This window comes from Rattus rattus, chromosome 4, assembly GCF_011064425.1.
Source record: "Rattus rattus isolate New Zealand chromosome 4, Rrattus_CSIRO_v1, whole genome shotgun sequence".
In the NCBI taxonomy this organism is placed as follows: domain Eukaryota; kingdom Metazoa; phylum Chordata; class Mammalia; order Rodentia; family Muridae; genus Rattus; species Rattus rattus.
In genome coordinates, this window is record NC_046157.1 from 101,526,937 (window position 1) to 101,547,234 (window position 20,298).

General features: G+C 43.4%; 1 protein-coding gene across 1 annotated transcript in view; it reads left to right on the plus strand.

Annotated features, from left to right (window-relative positions):
• Positions 1 to 20,298, plus strand: part of Col9a1 (collagen type IX alpha 1 chain) — an 88,889-nt gene that overhangs the window by 13,411 nt on the left and 55,180 nt on the right. Inside the window, exons 6-17 of the mRNA XM_032899717.1 lie at positions 5,549 to 5,632; positions 6,426 to 6,446; positions 7,853 to 7,927; positions 8,261 to 8,296; positions 8,412 to 8,474; positions 12,751 to 12,804; positions 13,063 to 13,098; positions 15,838 to 15,861; positions 16,232 to 16,285; positions 17,853 to 17,906; positions 18,753 to 18,785; positions 19,550 to 19,606. Coding sequence (XP_032755608.1) covers positions 5,549 to 5,632; positions 6,426 to 6,446; positions 7,853 to 7,927; positions 8,261 to 8,296; positions 8,412 to 8,474; positions 12,751 to 12,804; positions 13,063 to 13,098; positions 15,838 to 15,861; positions 16,232 to 16,285; positions 17,853 to 17,906; positions 18,753 to 18,785; positions 19,550 to 19,606 — 591 coding nt within the window. The remainder of the gene's footprint in view (positions 1 to 5,548; positions 5,633 to 6,425; positions 6,447 to 7,852; positions 7,928 to 8,260; positions 8,297 to 8,411; positions 8,475 to 12,750; positions 12,805 to 13,062; positions 13,099 to 15,837; positions 15,862 to 16,231; positions 16,286 to 17,852; positions 17,907 to 18,752; positions 18,786 to 19,549; positions 19,607 to 20,298) is intronic.

A 20,298-nucleotide genomic window follows, 5' to 3' on the forward strand; every position in this document is an offset into this window, starting at 1 on the left:
ACACATTCTCATCATTTATAGTTATTTACTGGGCTCGGTGCATTTTATATATATATATATTTTTTCCCTATGCATGTCTGTAAGTTTGTTACTTGCGATTTTAAAGCCATAAATTTCTAGTTTCCCATTCTCCTTGTGCCTGTATTTTCGGACGGCCATTTATCCCGCCGCGAAGCGTGGTTTCCTGGCAGCTTACCATGGAGGCGTGTTATTTTACGACAGGTTCTTTAGTGTTTGTTGTCAGCCTGATCGCCTAGGAGACTTATTTGGTACAGCTCTATTAGAAAACAGAGTTAGCCTTTCTCCCCTTTCAGGGATGCATGTTGGGAGTTGGGTCTTGTTGGAGGGAGGATGAAAATTTGCGTGGCTTTCTCCATACATAACTCAAATCTTTCTTCTCTTTACCTGTGTGTACTCCCAATAAATCAACGTAGGACGTGACAGATTTCATGCCTTGAGGAGTGTATCTCTGATGCCTTACTCTGATTTCTTCTAGTCAGATTCAGAGGAAAATGCCAGAACTGTTGATGGAAGAGCTATCCGTCTTCTTTACTCTGTAGCATTGAGTCTTGTTAGCCTACAAATGTGAATACAATGCACACATCATGCACAATAACCCGGGAAAATAAGTTTGGATGTCATGGTCAGCATTTCTGTTGTTTGAAAAATGTAAGACATTACGGTTGTAGCGACTTCAGCAGTGTGTAGTTCTTGTGTCCTGCCATCAATAGTCAACAACTATTTTTAAGTTACAGGCAATCTTTAGGTAATGAAGAAACACAAAAGCTAATGCCTGAATAGAGCTTACATTCTGGGGAGAGGCACAGGAGGGGCTGAATGGTTAGCAGTATACCAGGAAATCATAAATGTTGCCAGGGAAAACAAAGAGGAAAGTTGAAGTAGGACTCACTCAGAAGTAAACACTTTTGAGATAGCCTAAAGGAATTGAACCTGTAGATATCTCAGAGAAGAAGATTCCCAGAAGAGGGAACATGAATGACAAGGGACAGGTGCTGGTATTGCCTGATATTTAAGGTTCCCTTGCAAAGCAGGATGACTAGAACAGGAAATAAGAGATAGCCTCAATGATTGCAGAGACCACATCATGAGGCATCTAAGAGAAGATGCTGGGCAGGCAGTTAGGTGTGAGCTCCTGGAGTTTAAGGGGCAGGATGATTCAGGAACTGAACTCTGGGAGTTGCGAACACTTATGAATTGCAAAAGCTGTGAAATCAAGTCATAAGTGTGGTACTGAAGGTTTACTTCTGAGGGAGCAGGGATTATGGACACAATGAGGAAGATTTGTTTAAAAAAGGAAGAGTATATGCCTGATGAGTGAAACAGGTGACTGTTGTACCTCAAGAGTTGAGGAGAAACTTATTTAATGTGGATGTAACAAGAGTTGTTTCAAAGGCTGGATGGGTCACGTGAGGCAGAGACTGACAGTTGACTGTTGGTTGGAGAGACCAGTGAATGAATCCAAGAGCTGCTAGCCCACTGGAATGAAAACTCAGTTGGAAAGGATTCAAGAGAAAGTGAGGAGAGAAACTGGAGACTGGGTACAGACACTGTTCTGAGTTTTGTATAGAGAGGAGTAGAAAATAGAACAGCAGCTGGAGAGGTCTTGGATGGAGGAGAGGGATTTAGTTCTATTTGGCAGATACCTTAGGATGCATGGTCATAGCCCAGCATGCAGTCCTTCTTGAAGCCCACTGTAATAGCTCCCGGCCTGAAGTATCAGGCAGGCGTGCTCAACTGAACCTTCATGAAATGAGCTTCGAAAATGAGCTGCCCACTTCTTACCATCTCTATCCACTGAGGAAAAATCTTTGATGGTCACACTCAAAGTATTGAAATTCCTGAGTTCATACTGAGAAAAGTCCTGCTGTGTACTCTGCCCCAGCTAATGTGGGTTCTCCTCTGCATAGGTCTGACCGTTGTGTTTGTCCCATTACTTCTCTTTAAAAATCTCTATCCTCTCATCTCTGTGTGTAAAAATATCAATTAGTGTTTGGATCCTTTCACATGTTATATGTTATTATATGATGGCTTAAGCCAGAAAGAAAAAAAAACTTGTTACCATTTCGAGTGCTATAACACTTATTGCTAAAAGCATTTTAAAGCACATATGTGGTCCTAAATAATATTTTTGTGTCCTTCATAATGTCTATCTCCAAGCACACAATTTAATAAATGAATATGTTCTCAGTGTGGCAAGCCATGTTGGCCACTTTCTCTTGGTTCTGAGGCAGTGCAGAGCTTCCTGCTCTGTTCCCAGTCACTGACTAGACAGCTTAATGAAGATTCAAACTTGTTAGCAAAAATTAGCCTAGGTGCTTAATACTACCAAATTGTAAAAATAATTCAGTTTATAAAAATTAAAACTTGTACCATTCTAAATGATCTGGAGATGTGTTCAAAGACTTAGTCTTTCTCAACGACCCAGCAAAATAAAGACAAGAGTGTTGGACTCTGGACCCCAACACTAATATCATCTGTGAGTCTTAACCTACCTTTAGAAATGAGCTTGGATTAAGGTTTGCAGAGATGGATGGACTATTTGGACAATGCCAAGGCTGGACAGATATGCAAACTTCCCACACACCTTAAGAGAAGGAGGTAGAAGAGATGGCATCTCCTATTGTGTTCTTAGTAGCTTAGTAGATTTTTAGAAGGTTTTGTTTCTCTATTCACATTTTTCTCCCCTTACAGACTGGGGACTGTTTGTGGAGAGGGGACTAACTGACTTTCATATTCCATTTCCTCAGTGCTTTCTTTATCCTGGGTTTTTTTTTTTTTTGAGATGTTGACTGAGGACCAAATTAAAATATTTGTCACGTCTATTTTGTCAGTGAATATTCAAAGAGCGAAGAGGAGCCCAGGTATGAAAACGAGAAATGTGGAAATCAGCATTTTAGCGGCTTAATGAAAGGGACTTTTACAAAAGCACTCTGCCAATCTTCCTCCAAAATAATTAGCATGCAAATTGAAATTCACATTGCATGCCAAAAAATGGTTGTTGTATAGATGATTATTAGCGCGTAGGTGGTGTTTATGGGGAGACGCAGATGTGTTCAAAAACCCTTGATCTATGGTGGCACTTTGAACAGCTCAGCTTGTATTCACAGATGAAATACATTTCACGGCCCTGTTTTTTGGGTGCCACAATTGCATTTTCTGCATATTTAATCGGATACACCAATTTATTCAGAGAGCATTTCTTCTTTTTTTTTTTTTTTTTTGAGATGACAGCTTAATGAAGTATTTCACGTTTGTAATAAGTAACTTTGATGAACTATCTAAACAAAGGATTTAGGTTTTCTGGATGGCCATATAATTAATGCTTATCGGGGCGAATCACTTTTCAAAATGAAAGTCTCATCCACCCATAGTGACTACCTGGCTCGAACGACCAGCTCACACAGGAGTTAGTGAACAAGATTGGGTGGAGTCGTCTTTTAGTTTGAAGATTGAGAACTAGTGATCTATCTTTTCAGATTCTGGTTAAGTTCTTATGTGGCTATTGGGGAAAGGAAAGATAATTCTCTCTTCCATGTGCTATTTTGCCACACACATGAGACTGTGATGGCGTATAGACACAGATGTTGATATTTAGAGGACGTTCCTGGATGTGTTTCTACAGTGCGCGCACAAGATGGGGACAGTTTTGAATCCCAATGAAAGTTGCTTAGTCCAGCTCTGGAGGTTCTAGAAGACGATAGATGAGCGTACAAAGAGCGTACAAATTTCTCCCTTTCTTTTCTTTTCTATCCCTCTTTCACATAGATGCTCGGTTGACAAATGCATTGGTTACCCGTGTCAGAAACACGACACGCTGTGGAGCTAGCGTGGAGCGTTATTCAGAAATGTTGGGAGATGAGGTAGAAAAGTTATCAATTAGGAAACCTTGGAAATCCTCTGTCCCTTCCTAGCTCTGGACCCGCTGGAATGAATCGACTCCCTTGTCTCACTTTATCTGTCACCAGCCTTCGATGACACATACTCCACTGTCATTAAGTAAAAAATTATTCCTATTCCACTTTCTGTCTTCCTTTTAAAACTCCTACTGCCGTTCGAAATAAAACTAAACCGGTTCTTTTCTTCCCAGTAAACAAGATGACTCTGATTAAAGTAGTGTTTGGCTGAAGTGATTTAACTCAAGAGGCTGGGGAGCTGGGCAAATCTGTTGAGGGATGTCTGGGTTCTACTGCAAAGTCAGCACGGTGCCGTGCTGCAGAACCTAGAGATAATCTTCCATCTTCAAGAAGGTCCTGATAGCAGCTCAGGGGTTTTATTTCACTTGGCTCCATGAGTTCCCCTCTTGTAAGAGAGGTGTTCTCCTTTGGCTTGATTCCTCCCAGGTTTATTGGAAAGGAAGAACGTTGCTGTGCTGTGTCTCAGCTTCCGTTTTCTACCCAGGGCCAACTCTGGGCGGGGGCATGGGGGATAGGGGGTGGTGGTGGTGGTGGTGTCTGCAGCAATGGCGAAAAATGCATCCCATATCTTTCTAGAGCTGGCAGAAATGCATCTCATATCTTTCTAGAGCTGGCAGAAATGCATCCCATATCTTTCTAGAGCTGGTCCAATTGGCAGGCGGGAAGGAATGGAAATCACTAAGAAAGAAGCAGCAGTGTTTAGATTTGAGACCCGGTCACCTAACTGCCTGCTAGGGCCAGGAGAATTTACTGACCAAGACATGCGGACCTGATTTCCATCGCAGAACAAGGAATCTGCCTCCCTAGAAGATGGCCCTGCATGGCTTTTGACTTCTGCTGGGATTTGCAAGGTTATCTTTGTCTTGTCGTTTAAGGGTTTCTTCAGATTTAGACCTGGCAACTCTTGGCTTCCTCTGCTTCTTTCTTGCTTTAATTTTCCTCCCTTAATACCCTACTGAGAGAATCAGACATTATTTGCACTGGATTTTAAGTCTTTAGAAGTTTATCTCTCTTTAAATACTGAACAATAGTATCCAATATTTGAATAGTTTGAGCCCCCCTTCCACTGCCATCAAGTTCTAGATTTCTCTACCTCTCCATGGGGATGTTTCCTCCAGGACTAAATTTTATTTCTTCCATTTGTGGTCTCCGCAGTGACCTCTTGCTATATCTGTCTTTGATCTCGCAGGTGAAGTTTTAGCAGGAGTATTTCCCGTGGACTGGATAGGCCTGCTTCTCCAAGGCATTCTTTGACGCTTCTTCCTGGCTAGTGCTTTAGACACTTTCTTGTCCTCTGTGTACCTCATTTTAATAGCATCTACTTCTGGAAGTTGTGGTGAGGACAGAAATCGGAAGTCAGCGCCAGTGGTCTGATTCCAGGAATCAAAATGAAGGCATCCTTGGTGGGAGCACCAAGGCAGAGGAATTTGGGAAGGCCGCCAGCCATCTCCGTTAGAAATTGTGCTCAGGCAAAAGCGAGGGCCGTGCTTCACTGAGCTAAGTCCAAACGGCTTCTGTTCTAGTAAGGATTACAGACCACACTGAACAGCCACAACAACCAACGACAACGCTACTCCTCTGGACGTAACCTGTACTGTGTTGCTTTTCACCAGTTTGAACTCCAGTGGATGCTGATTCACTGTGACCCCCTGAGACCCAGGAGAGAGACGTGCCATGAGCTGCCAGTCAGAATCACAGTGAGTGCTCGAAGCCCCTGCTATAGCTGCTTTGTGCTCGAAAACCCCTGCTACTGCCGCTTCTCCCCAAGTCACTGTCTAGACGTTTGCTAGTCTCTCTACGTGTGTCTCTCTCCCTGGAGTAGTGCTTTGCTGTACTGAGTAGCTTTGAATTGAAGAAACACAGGTTCTTCTTGCAACTTGGCTGTAGGAACCATCACCAACAGACCTGTGTCTGGTTCTCCGTTTGGTGGCTTACCGGCTTACCATCACCCCTTGGAAGTGTCTCTGCAGGAGCACTGGGGAGGGGGTCTGCTCCCCTGTAGGGCACAGACCCTTGGCAGACTCTGGGGACAGCCAGAAGCTACACTGAGGAAGGTGGGGTTGAGGAAGAACTGTGCATTTAGGTCTTGGTGCAGCTGCCAGGAAAGGGTTAACGGGGACTGTTGTCATTCTATCCCTCCTCCCGGCCAGTTTGCTCTCCTCCAATCCCCAGGACCCTCTCCAGGGCCATTCATAAAGAGAAGGAACCCAGGTCCCTTTGGCCAGTCACCTTTGCAACCACTACCCTGGGTGGATTAGGAGGTCCAAGTGCCGTTTTATGCATTCAGCGGGGTCTAGAAGTCTAGAGGGTATCGGGCTGCAGAGCCAGGCCAGAGGATTGGCAGAGAGCAACAGGGATGGCCTGGACTGCCTGGGGACGAAGAGCACTTGGGTTGTCACTGATGCTGTCCGGGCTTCGCTTGTGCGCTGCTCAAGTAAGTTGTGCGACTTTGCCGGGCACCTTACTTTTCTCCATCTTTTTTGTCCGCAGACCAGCCAGACCACCGATGAGGTAAGCTGGGGTCAAAAAAATTAAAACACAAGCATGTGACAGGAAAAGTAGGTGGTGGTGAAGCTGCCCTGGTTGCGAGAAGCCATGGAATACCCTCAGAGCTCCCAGGCCAGCTGCCCTGCAGCCTGAAGCACCTCCAGCAAGTGCTTATGGGTAGCTTCTGATGATCGATCCTTCGATGTGGGGGAAAGGTGCTGTTTCCCCACTTGGACTCTAAAGACACGGTACTGAGGGTGACCCATGATTCCAGACTAGGGCTTACACATTTGCTGTTTGTTCTTGTTTCTTACCTCTTCCCTCAACCCTGGGTGACGCTCAAAAAATTCAGAAAAGCCTTCTCTAGCTCCTGCTGCTGTAGAAAAACCACTAAACCTCAAGATTCTGCTAGCGATTTAGGACTGAAGCCTGGTAGCCCTGTATCCACCAGAACTCCAGCAACTTCTCCCTAGACTGCCCCCCTCCCGCCCCCTTCCCCTGGCTCCTGGCAGGGAGGCCAGGGAAGGTTTGAGGTTTCACTTACAGAGACCCCATTGTAACCTGTCTGGTCCTTGGAGTTCAGGAAAACAAAGTCTTTCCTGATTAAAGCAGCCTTTCCTTCTCTCTCTCTCCCTTTCCTTTCCCCCTCCTCCCTCTAGAAGCAGAGGGGGAGGAAAAAAAATGTTCCCTAAAGCAACACGTTTATACTGTTTCAGGCGCCAGTATTCCCTGTAGACCTGTCAAAACAGCTGCCTGCAAGCGACACAAGGCCTCACAAGCTAAGGGTCTGTTAGAAATTTGTGTAGCTTTTGAAGCGAGGTGCAAAGACCTCTTGTCAGGGAGTGTCACTGCTGGTGGAAGTGAAATGAGGTCAGGCTCCTGAATGCAAGGCTCTCCTGCCCCATACCTCCCAAACCTACTGCCCCCTCACCGTCCCCCAACTCCGCTCCCAGTCTACTGGACAAAGAAAGGCTTGCGGTGGTAAAGTAACTGTTTGTCCTGGGGCTGATTCAGTCTTACCTGCTCTGTTTGAGACAAATGACTGATCGGCAGTGGAGGTATCGAATGACCCTGATACTTATTTCTTAACTCCCTTTGGCTGTAAGTGGACATTAGATATCCATCCCTCTTCTTTTTAATGTATTCTGGGTAGGCGAGGCCCAGTGAACTCCCCTTCCATTTAAAGACATCCACACTTCTGTTTCTCCTTGGACAGTTTACCTAGTGGAATGTTGGAAACACTGTTTTGGTTCAAAAACCTATCTACCAGAGAGGCGTCCTTGCCGATGTGTGTGTGTGTGTGTGTGTGTGTGTGTGTTTGTGTGTGTGTGTGTGTGTGTGTGTGTGTGTGTGTGTAGGGAATAAGGACCCAGCGTGCTTGCTCTGTGTGCACGTTATTCTCCATTAACCCTTGCATTGTTTTTTGGCAGAGAGGTCCTCCGGGTGAGCAGGGGCCTCCGGGGCCTCCCGGGCCTCCTGGAGTTCCGGGCATAGATGGTATTGATGTAAGTTTCTATGTCCTTTGTTCTCTAACCCATCCCTTTTTCATTATTTCTTCAGCTTTGGATGACTTGTTAGAAAGGGCCAGGTGGCCCCTCCCTCCCTGTCACTCCCATGGAACTAATACTGGTGGTAGTGAAAGTTCTAGATTTAATACTGTAGCTTGGGAATTGTTAGAAAAGAGACTAGTTCTGTGCCTGTGGACCCTTGGGAGAGCAACTATCTTTAGAGCCTGGCTTCTGCCAACATCTTTGTGGTGCGCATGCCCGAGGCTCTTTGGTGGGACCTCAGGTACTCTTACTCACGCATTACTTTTACCCCTTTCTCTGTGTCTGCAGGGTGACCGAGGTCCAAAGGGTCCCCCCGGACCTCCGGTAAGTTGATTGGCATCATGGTGCCACACTTCCTTCCTTAAGTTGTGTTTTGTAGACGTGGGTGTGTTTGAAGAATCTCAACTTTGCTTCATTTTTTTCTCTCTGCGCTGCTCAGGGTCCTCCTGGAGACCCGGGCAAGCCAGGAGCACCAGGCAAGCCAGGCACTCCAGGAGCTGATGTGAGTATAGAGTGCTAGTGTGTGTGGGGAGGGTGGGGGGGAGGAATGGGGAGGGAGAGGAGAGACGGGGGGGGGGAGAAACATTGTGGTGCCCTGCAAAATGTCCTCTGAAGGTTGAACTCAGCGGTTCCAGTCTCTAACAGTCACTCTCTATTCAGCCTATAAACTGTCACCTCCACTGCCTGCATAGGGAAGAAGGTAATGGCATATGGGTGCTGGTCGGTGCTGGTGCTGCTCTTCTTGAGGACCAGGGTTCAATCCCCAGCACCCACAGGGCAGCTCGAAACCATCCCAGATCTGAGGCTCTCTACTGGTCTCTGGGAAATTCAACCAACGAACATGGTGCACTAGTACACATATAGGCAAAACACCCAACACACACAAAATAAGAAAATAATTTTACAATTTAGGAAAAAACCCAACACCAACAGAAAACAGGGTGGGCATAGGAAAGAACAGAAAGTATTTCAATTCCCAGTAATGCTTTTTTTTAATGAAAGTTTGCTCAGGGTGGCCGAATGTGTTGGGATACAGTAGGGGAAGGAAGTGCTTGGCACAGATAAACAAGACATTAAAAATCAGCTTGGAAAATGGGAAGTTAAAAATCAGTTTGGGAAGACATTCAGATGCTCACCTACATGGTAAATGCTCTTTCTCCAGAGTGAAGTAAGTTCGGCTTTCTCAGCACCACCACCCCCTCTCTGCAGCTGAGCATAGTTGCCTTGGTTCTTCCTCAGAACCTGATTTTATCTCTGGCTTGCAAAGAGATGGCATTTATTTCCCAGGGTTCCTTAAAGTCACCTTCCCAACCAACTATCACTTGTTTTGCAAACCCTCCAGGCTTTTCTAAAGAAAGAAAGCACCCCCAAACATGCACCTGTCATTTCCAAGAGGTTTTGCAAGTTTTTAAAAGCTCCATTGTTCTGAGAGAACAAACCAGCTACATTTTAGCTGCTAACAGACACACCTCTTCTGCTGCGATTTGCTTGGTGAGGGCGTATATTTTTCTGTGTTATTTAGTGTTTCAGGAGACAGACTTTGTCTTACAATTCAAAACTTCTAGCTTAATTTCTTTTTCTTTTGTGGGTTTCAAATGGCAACGCATAAGCATCTAGGTGTTTGGATACTACAAATAAGATTATGTAATTTACTGGCTATCGAGGCCTTAGAGAGCGAATTATTTGAAATCGTCAACTCATAGGAAAAATGTCTGATAACTGTAGGCCACTAGGTCAGTTCCTAATGTAATATAAGCTGACTTTCTACTTTGCTTTCGAACTTCAGCCAGCCTTTTGTTTTGGAGGAAGAGAAAGTTTCTGATTAGATTTTTTAAAATGTAGTTGAAACATAAACCATTCATCTGAAATTCCGTCTTTCTGTTGATTTCAGACAGAATGCTGGACGTAACTGTCCCTCAGACTATCTGTTTGCTTATGTATATAAGATCTTACTGTGTAACCTTGCTGGACCTGTGACTCAAAATCCCACCCCCAGTGTTAGAAAATTATAGGCATGCACCATGGGGCCCAGCTAGTTCCTCAAATTAATGGTACTTTTTAAAGTTGCTTAATCACTCTTTTTTTTAATAACTCAAATCAGAAACAATCCTCTCCCCTTCTTAATGTTATATGTTCTTATTTGGATAAACACATGAACATGCTTTGAAATTTGTAATAGAATGGGAAAACAAATACACGGTTCTTCTTTGTCTATATTGATAGCTCCATAGTGCGAAAAAGACATTATAATATCAGAAGTCATACAGGCTTCTTAGAGCATTACCTTTGACCCTGAAATGGTCCATAAGAAGAAACCCAGGACAGAAGAAGAAAGCACAAGACAGAGGGAAAGAGAGGTGGGAAAAAGGGAGAAACCCCACACATGCACCAGCATTTTTTTTTTAGCATTCCTTAGATCTGAGAGAACTTAGCTGTGGTCTTTTCATGCTTGGAGTATTTCCCTCAAGCACCGTCTCAGATATTACCCCCTTTGGCTTTACCCTAACCTAGAAAGTAGATCATTCTAATGCTATTTTCCCATAAAAAGGAAAATGAAGAACTTATAAGGTCAAATAATTTCCTCGGAGATCCAGAGTTATGTACCTGCAAAGACCACAGAGACTTTTGTTATTTATTGAATTCATTTTAGGCAACTCAGGTCTCCCTCCAGGAGATACCAATGAGGTTCTTAATCTGTCTGTGGTCTTGGCATCAGAATGGGCTGGGTCTCATCTTCTTAATAGATGAGTGGTTCGGAAAGAATAGAGAAAAAGAGTGATAGTGGATGTTGTAGTCCCCATGTTACCAGCTAGGATGAAGGACACATACTACAGTAAAAGTGTTGAAAATCACTTACAATTGGCATTCAATGATTGCGTGTAAGTACTTTAATGCATCATCTCCTTCAACCTTTGAATCAGAGCCACTTGTGACTGCTGCAGATGGGGAGTTTTCTTATTCCCCTCTCATTGAGTTGATGTTAAAGCCTTTCACTGTAACTGAGAAAGGACGTTCCTGAGAACAGTGAGAAGTAACCCCCTCAGAGCGTACCAACCACTCTGCCCAAAGCTCAGGGAATAAAACACTTAGGGAGGCCTGGAAGAGCTCTTTTGGACAGTGAACTCAGGGACCTTGATCTCCAATCTCTTTGTCTTCTGCTCTTCATTTCACTGTGAAACTTATCTTTTTGGTGATGTTTAACAAAATGACAGTTGGAGGAGTCGTTTGTCAGAATTCAAGAGGGCAACCCCGTTTCCCATGTGCAGTAGATTTTTGGTAGACTTGTATTACAGCTGTGCTTCTAGTGGTGCGCCCTGTTGCCCTCAGCTGAGCTGCTGGGATGCTGGCAGGAAATAAGAAATGGTGGCGACGACAGGTACTCCCTGACAAATGGCGGTGCGAAGGCTCACGGCACAGCTCCGATATTATTCTATATGGAGGTCTGTCTGCATAAACATTCATATGAAGGCAATTCCCCCTGCCATTGGAGAGATTACTCCTCTGTAATACCTTTGAAATTAGATTTAGAGGGTTTTATTGCAAATTGGATTTTGAAAATTGTGCATGCCGTGTGTGCTCACTGTATCTCCAGTCCCACCTCTCTGCACCCATCAAAGCTGAATTTTCTTTTCTTTTGTGGTCAAGCAGGATAGAGACACCGGAGTCTGCCTATAACCTTGTATCCAAAGGACCAACTATGTTACTATTGTGGACAATGATCGATAGAGGGATTACTGCAAGTGCTGTTTGCTTGAGGATGTTCAGAAAGCCCTGTAAACTGTTTTCTTCTTACGAGACCCAAATAAGACAGGGAGAAGAAGTGCAATCACGTATAGGGGCTGTGGTTAAACTTTGTGATGCCATCTAGGCATGACGTGAGATGCTTTTCATTCTGTGAATGGACAAAGCCTGCAGCTCTCGGAGATATTTCACAGCAGGAGTAGTTAATTAAAACATTATTCTGAAAGGTCAATGTTTATGAAGATGGCCAGGCGTCGAAGGAATCCGAGGAGGCAAAGAAGTGTCACGCCGTGGTTAATAACCAGATTTGGCTTGTTATCATGGTTCCATTTCTTCTTTTTATGGAAGGAGATGATGACATAAGTATTAATAGAAATGATAAAATGGATAGAAAATGCATTTAATACATCTTAGCATGAGATATGATGGCTAGACAAAGACTCTAGGCTTAAGCTACGCAGCACGGGTAGTACACGTTGTTACATGTTTTTACTAGGGAAAATGCATGCTTTCAAGCTCTTTTAAACTTAAACGTTAATATTCTTCACTAAGTTATTGGTTTGCTAGAAAACAGCTGGAGGGTTTAAAATGATGTGTATTTATTCCACATTAAGAAAATGTTGCATTAGCTTTCAAGGCATTGTGGTTCCACATCCAGAAAGACACATGATATTTTTATTTTGTAGGTAAAGTAGATACATAAATCTGGCAAATGGGTGGAGTCAATGTCCATCTGGCTCAACTGAAGAACACTGCAACTGTTACGTTGTATTTTCTCAAAGCAGAGGTTTAAAAATCCCATTAAACTGTTGAACCCGAGACAGTGCAGTTACCAAACTGACAAATTTTCAACAGAAGCCAAAAGCAGAGTCTATGGTAAATGTTTTAAAAGAGGGATCTATTGGAAAGTATCACTTCATCAATACTCGTGTTACCCATGGGCTACCAAACTACACATAACTTGTTAAAAACTTTCCTCAGTGTTATTTTCTAGGGCTCTTATGAGAGTACTGACACTATTTTTCTTGCTTCATTAGGGATTAACAGGACCTGATGGGTCCCCGGGTTCCGTTGGACCAAGGGGACAAAAAGTAAGTTAGCCATCCCAAATATTTATACAATGTCCTCAAATGCCAACAAAAATGCCTCAGAAGAAAGGCGTTCGATTTCGGAAGTCAACCAAAACACTGAGCGTCAGGTGGACTGTATTAATTATGTTGGTATCTGTTCAATTTGCATAAATTCATATTTGTGCTACAAAGAGTATGTAGTATGAAGAGTGCATATGCGGCAAATACTACAGTGAAGCGATTTATTTATTTATGTATTTATTTATTTATTAATTTTAGGGAGAACCTGGTGTGCCTGGGTCTCGTGGATTTCCAGTAAGTATTCTAAGCAGTAAAGCAGCAAAACTGAAAATGCATCTTTAGGTAAAACTCTGCCACTGTGAGGAAAAGTGCAACGCAGTGTTCTGCATAACACGCAAGGCAAAGGGCATATGACTCATCCTATATAAGTATAGATAGTAGGCATATATAAATGTACCTACTGTGAGTAGAAAAGCTTAAATGTATGGGATAAAATACACGTCCGTATCAGGTGAGATTTCTGAACATAATTTAATTTTGAGACAGAAAGAGTCGGATCCTCTCGCCCAGGCTGACCTGGAGTTCACCATGTAGTCCAGGATGGCTTCAGTGATCTTTCTGCCTCAGCCTCCTGGGGGCTGGGATTACAGATGTGAGCCACATCGCCTAGGTGCAACTGCTGGTTCTGTCTCAATGCCAGAAAACATTCCTTGAGCAATAATAGCAATAATTCAGGCATGGTTTAATAATTTAAGTCTCAGCCGTGCATCCGGCCACTCACAGCTGCATATCTGATAAAATCTCAACCAAGAAGCTAGCTCTTCACTCGCCTTGGCCCCGCGTCGCTCAACAGGGAAGTGCAGTGTTCTCTCTGCAGGCGCGCATGCGCGTGCGCGCATGTCTGTCTGTCTGTCTGTCTGTCTCTGTGTGTGTGTGTGTGTGTGTGTGTGTGTGTGTGTGTGTGTGTGTGTGCGTGCGCGCGCGCGTGCTTTCTAGACTCGCTTCTCCCTTCTTGCTCTTGGCTCCCTTGGTTGTTGTCCTCTCCCCTCTTGGTCTCCTTTGTTTTGCTTCCTATTATCAACTCTTCCCTTTCTTTCTCTCTTTCTCTCTCTCTCTCTCTCTCTCTCTCTCTCTCTCTCTCTCTCTCTCTCTCTTCCTTCCTTCCTTCCTTCCTTCCTTCCTTCCTTCTTTCGTTTCTTCCTTTCTTTCACTAATTGGGTATTTTATTTATTTGCATCTCAATTGTTGTCCCCCTTCCTGGTCTCCCTCCACAAACCCCCATCCTAGCCCCCTCCCCTTTGCCTCTAAGAGGGTGCTCCCCCACTCACCTCTTTCTAACACACCCAGAACGCCCGTCCTGGACTCTTCTTTTTTTTTTTTTTTTTTTTTTTTTTGGAGCTGAGGACCGAACCCAGGACCTTCCGCTTGCTAGGCAAGTGCTCTACCACTGAGCTAAAGCCCCAACCCACTCACCTCTTTCTATGGGCTCCCAAGACAGTTGCACTTCTGCTTTTTAGATCATGTATACAAACATGATTGCATGGATCTATATAAAATCTAGGACTCCTAACAAGAACAAAATAAAAAACGGTGATGCTTGTCTTTCTGTCCTGGCTGGTTTTGTGTGTTAATGTGACACACGCTAGAGTCATCAGAGAGGATGGAGCGTCAGTTGAGGAAATGCCTCCATGAGATCCAGCTGTAAGGCATGTTCTCACCTAGTGATCCATGGGAAGAGTCCCAGCTCATGGTGGATGCTGCCATCCCTGGGCTGGTTGTCCTGCTTCTATAAGAAGTCAGGCTGAGCAAGCCAAGAGAAGCAAGCCAGTAAGCAGCACTCCTCCATGGCATCAGCTCCTACCTACGGCTTTTTCCTTGTTTGAGTTTCTGTCCTGACTTCCTTTCTTTGTTGATGCATCGCAATGTGGAATTGTAAGCTGAACAAACCCTTTCCTCCCTGACTTGACGTTTTGGTTTTGGTGTTTTGTCTCAGTAATAGATACCCTAACTAAAACACTTTCTGAGACTGACTTGTTTGTTTTATTAGTTATGCCTGATTCCCTGCTTGTTGGAGTTTGTTGTGTACTGCTCTCTGTGTTGGGAATTGAGATGGGATGGATAAACATGTGGCTTCAACCCATAACTGTGAATAGTCTGGTGTGAACACAGGACATGAAAGACAGGGGAGAGGGAGGTAAAGTGAGAAGCTTTAAAACCAAATAGCATATTCCATAGAGATCCCTTACTGCAGGAATGATACCAAGTTAATTTAAATATCTACTATACTTAGTGTGTGGAAATATAACCATACTGTTAAAGAGAAATATTTTTTATGGTAACAGTTTACTTTTTATTTATGTGTGCATGAGCCTGCATGAATTCATGTGTATTATGTACATTCAAGTGCTTTGGAAGCCAGAGTCTTGCATTCCCTGGGATTTTCATTGTAGATTGTGTAAACCACTTGATGTCAGCCCTGGGAACAGAATTTGTAAACTCTCGAAGGGCGCTCAGCACTTGCAACCAAGGAGCTATCTCTCTAGTCCAATATCTCTGAAAAAAAAATGACCTCTTTGCCCCTCTGTGCCTATGACTTGCCTGTGCCTAAATATCACATATTACCACCCGTAAAGCTGTGTTGTCTTTAATGTAGGTTTGGTATACAGAGGAAGAAAATCTTTTAGTTACCTGGTTGTGAGGCACCTCTCTGAGTGCCGCTAAGCACGAACAGCTTCTTCCCTTCTGTGTGGGAGGGAGAGCACGCACAGATTCTTTGAATTTCTGTTTAAAAGCCTTAGTGAAATGGTACTGGTCAGCATAGAATCAAAGGAAGGCTTGCGGGCCAGAAACAAGCTTCTGGCTTCGTCTGAGGCAGTGACATTGCTCCCCCAATCCAGAGTTTTCTTTTTCTTTTTATATAAGTTGTCTACTTACAGGGTGGGAGAGTGTCAGCTCCTGTGAATTGAGCCATGTCTCTATGTTCCTATGACATTTAAAGCACAAGCCATAACTATTCTTAACTTGGTCTTTTAGGGCCGTGGCATTCCAGGACCCCCTGTAAGTATTGTTTCATTGTTTATTTTTAAAATTCTAGAAAATGTTCTATTTCTAAATGTCTGACCCGACCCTGTATCTACTACACTAACCAGTGGGGCTTATAGACCTGCCTATATCATGTTACATAGCTCCTAAGGACAGGACCCCTGTTCTGCCAAATAGGGATACCAAACACCAAATAGGAAATTACCAACTTAGGAAATCTCTGTTTCCTATTAGAGTTTCGTTAAATGAATTATTGTCTCACTGCAAGCCCGCACTAGCAAAGATAGATAATTCTAAGCCTGTGTCTTATCATCTTTGGTAGCATTTGTGGTGGGCTGCAAACGTAGGCATAAATCGGTTTGTCCCTCTGTTTTGTTGGCTTCAGGGCCCTCCTGGGACCACAGGACTTCCTGGAGAACTTGGCCGCGTAGGCCCTGCTGTGAGTACCCTGGTGCATTTTGATTGACGTTTGCAAATTTGAAAGAAAGCGCTAGGAGCATTCCCCACCACTGTCCACATCCTCCTGAAATTCCAAACAGTGTAGATGAATTTTATTTCAGTGAAGCATGGCTTTCTGACCTCCAGATTGAATTTCAAATTAGGGGGTATCATCCACTGTTACACTGGCTTCTAGGATTGGAACTCAGTGGCTTTCGTGCTAAAAATATTTATGTGAAATTAAATAATAGTGCTCAGTTATCACTACGCATATCCGTTGTTGCAAAATTATATTAAAAGGCTGTCTTTTACCCCCTCTAGATCTGGCACTGCAGTGCCCCAAGATGTCTGGTAGATATCTTACCAGAAACACACATCCCAACTCCGTGGCGGCTTAGTGTCCCAGCCACCACACCTCTCTTAAACGTAATTCTCCACAAGAAAGAACACACAACACAATAACCTCTGATCCAATTGATAAGATACAATCACCCACCTAAACATGCAAAGCCCTGTACACACCCATCCCTTAAGAATATTATAAAACAACCTGTAAATACGCAGAGTGGAATCTTAACGTCATCCTCCATGTTCTCTCTGCGGCTTCTTCTCTCTTTTTCTCCAGTTCCTGTCTCCTCCTCTTCCTTCAAACTTTTCTCTGGCCCATCCTTCCTTCTCATCCAATGACAGGCCTCCTTCTATCTTGTACCTGCCTTCACCTGTATGACAATCCTACACATATTTAAAGTAGATGCATTAAATTATAATCAGAATTGAATTATAATTAGAAAGAAAGTAAACTTAATTGAGAAAATTGTCAATAAGAGGTGTCTCATGTGATATTCTGTAAACATTTAAATATGTTGAAGAACTGGTGTTATGATGAGGTGCGAAACTAAAAGTTCATTGAGGAAAGGGGTCAGGTCACAGCTATCTTTCTTCCATACGTATGTTTCCTGATACTTGCATACCTTGCTACGAATGAATGGATACAAACAATCACATATTTGGAGCAACTATGATGCTCCTGACTTTTCATGCACACTATTGAGAAGGGAAACGTGCCAACAGTAAACCCAGAGTAACTAGAACCCGCTTCCACTGAATGGCTTATTTGAACTTAGCGATCATTGCAAGCGTACAGTGACCAAGCAGGGTGGGTGGACAGTGGAAGGAGCTTGGTGGACAGTGGAAGGAAGACCCGGATTTGCAGAGATAGACCCTCTGCTCTCGGCTTGAATGCAAGTTCTCTTTCGCTTTAGTTGTCTGAATGGCTCTAGTAACATGGGGTACTCTGGTTCATCTGTAGGCCAGCTGGGACAACGCATGGGGTTTCTGGTTTGTGTTTCAAGAGGGTAGAGTTATTATCCTATGGATGGTTGATTTATGTTTTCCTCTGTGTATTTTCTACCTTGGTGAGGCCAGAATTCCTTCATTTGGGTTTGGTGGCAGGCCAATGACTGCCTGAGTTCTGCTAGACTTTTGAGTAATACCATTCTCTCATGGCTTCATGTTTCTGTGTTCTAAACCTTGTGTAACTACTTTGTCTCTATTTTGAAATGACCTAGGGCGACCCTGGGAAAAGAGGACCACCTGGTCCTCCTGGACCCCCAGGACCTAGTGTAAGTAATTTTCAGTTTAACTTTCTTTTGCCTCTGAGAGTGGGGGCTGAAGAAACCACAGAAACAAACATGGAAGTGTCTATTAATTAAATCATTGCTTTCCAGTTTCAAAATGGTTACTGTTCTTTTGGTCTCTTCCCTTCCCTTCCTTCCCTTCCCTTCCCCTTCCCTTCCCTTCCCTTCCCTTCCCTTCCCTCCCCTTCCTCCCCTCCCTCCCCTCCCTCTCCTCCTCTCCTCTCCTCTCCTCTCCTCTCCTCTCCTCCTCCCCTCCTTCCTCCCTCCCCCACCTCTCTCTCTCTCTCTCTCTCTCTCTCTCTCTCTCTCTCTCTCTCTCTCTCTTCCTCCTCTCTCTCATAATCCATTCATAGCTTGGTTCATTTTAGGATCAATAGAGGAACCACAGTAATCTAAAAGGTGGTTCCCCCAGAAGATACCTTATTTGTTTGGAGCCCTTTAATAGTTGCAATTTCTTATGTGTTCAAAACTTTGACATGCAGAAGAAGCATTTTTGGGCAAATTAGTTCTTGCTCAGTTTTTTTATAGTAGAAATAAGAAAAATAGTTGAAGTGTGTGATACTCTATGTCTTTACTTTGTATTGCTAGTCATTCAGCCTCTTAAATCAGATAACCAGCTATATTATTTAGGGATAAGATTTAGGGATCTTGGAAAGTATTGCCCATCAATCAAGACTTCAAACATTAACATATTTGGTATGTTTCTGTTTTTCCCTTGTAACTTATAAAACTGGTATTCTTATATTTTCAAACATCGAAAACTTCAATTGTTCATATCAAAATCAATCATCTACTTTATTCTTAACTTTTTTTTTGTTTTACTTACCTTAGGGAACAATTGGATTTCATGATGGAGACCCATTGGTAAGGTTTTTCTTATTAATAGAATATGGCTTGCAATGTTTTCTTATTAGCATATACTAATATGAAACAATGAATTCAATCATGATGTTTTATACATGTGTACAAGACAATGGTTTTAAATTTAAAGACCAGATAGTCTTCAGATGATCTTTGAAAAGATCTGACTGGAATATACTAGACTTCCACGTTTCACATTAACCTATACCACAGAGCCATGCGGGGCTTGAGGACGGATGGCTGTGTAGTCTCAGGCGGTGTTCGGTTTCTCACTAGAGAAGGATCTCTGCTTCTTTTTCAGCCTTTGGCTCTATGCCATGGCGTGGTTTTTCACTGGAGTACTTTAGTTTGGGGAGGTGCTTTATGTTCAGTCAAATGCTGGTGGTAAAGTGCTCCGATGTTATTTTGTCTCCCAAGGTGAAAGGCCGTGACCTTAGGATGGGGCTGTTTCAGTATAGAAGGGAGCAAGCAGACAAAGCTCTGGTATAATCCACTGCTAAGAATTTCATTTCTTTTATTAAATCCGAGGTAAATACGACAACATTTTAACATGTAACATGAAGAAGATTAGCACGTGGCAGGGTATCTATTGAATGCTTTGTGCTTTTCTATATTTAAAAATAAAAACTAAGGAGAGAACGATTCAGGATTATTTAATAATTATTATTGCTTTGGTGTTTTTAGTTGGACTCCTTGAAAAAGATTCCATCTTGTCACAAAATGGGTGCTCTAGTTTACCTCTCTCTCTTCTATTCTCTCCCTTTCAGTGCCCCAATTCCTGCCCACCAGGTCGCTCTGGCTATCCAGGCCTACCAGGCATGAGGGTAAGAATAATTTTGTTATTCTATCCTCAAGAGGATTATATGCAGAGAAAGAGAGGACCACCTAACCACGGGCCTTAGATGGATTAGTCGAGTCTGTCTTTGTTTTCTCTGTGTGCAGTACAAAATCACCCAGGAAGTTCTAACCAGTGCTCCCCCCCCCATGGGCCCCTACTGAGGTGCATTTGCTTAGTGACAGAATGTCTGTACTTCAGGAAGGAGATGCCCATAGCATGCTCTGGGCCAGGAAACTTAAACCTGAAGTCCAGGACCAGATGTTTGCCTTCTGAGGGGAAGATAGTGGTAGGGATGTGGAGGGAGACTGTGCATATACACTTTGTATATGTGAGTTTGACAATGTTCTGGTTAAAAAATTTGAGAAAACTGTATAGAGCAGATTTTTCTGAAGGTGTTTTTCTCCCACTTTGCCATTATGATACTTCAAAAATAGTCTCTTCAGGGGAGAAAAAACCCCAAACTAAAAACCGAAAAACAAATCCTGGGGTTAAATTGCTTTCCCTACCAGACTCTGAATCTAAAGCAATTCTGACAAATTCCAGACCCTTCCTGTTCTGTTATCATCTAGAAGGCCCTGAGGCAGGAGGTTTTCCAAAAGGTTTTCTTTTCCTGCATTTTGGTGGGTTTCCAAGACTGTCAGAGGTTTAGGCCTGCATTAGAGTCTTATTTTTACAAAA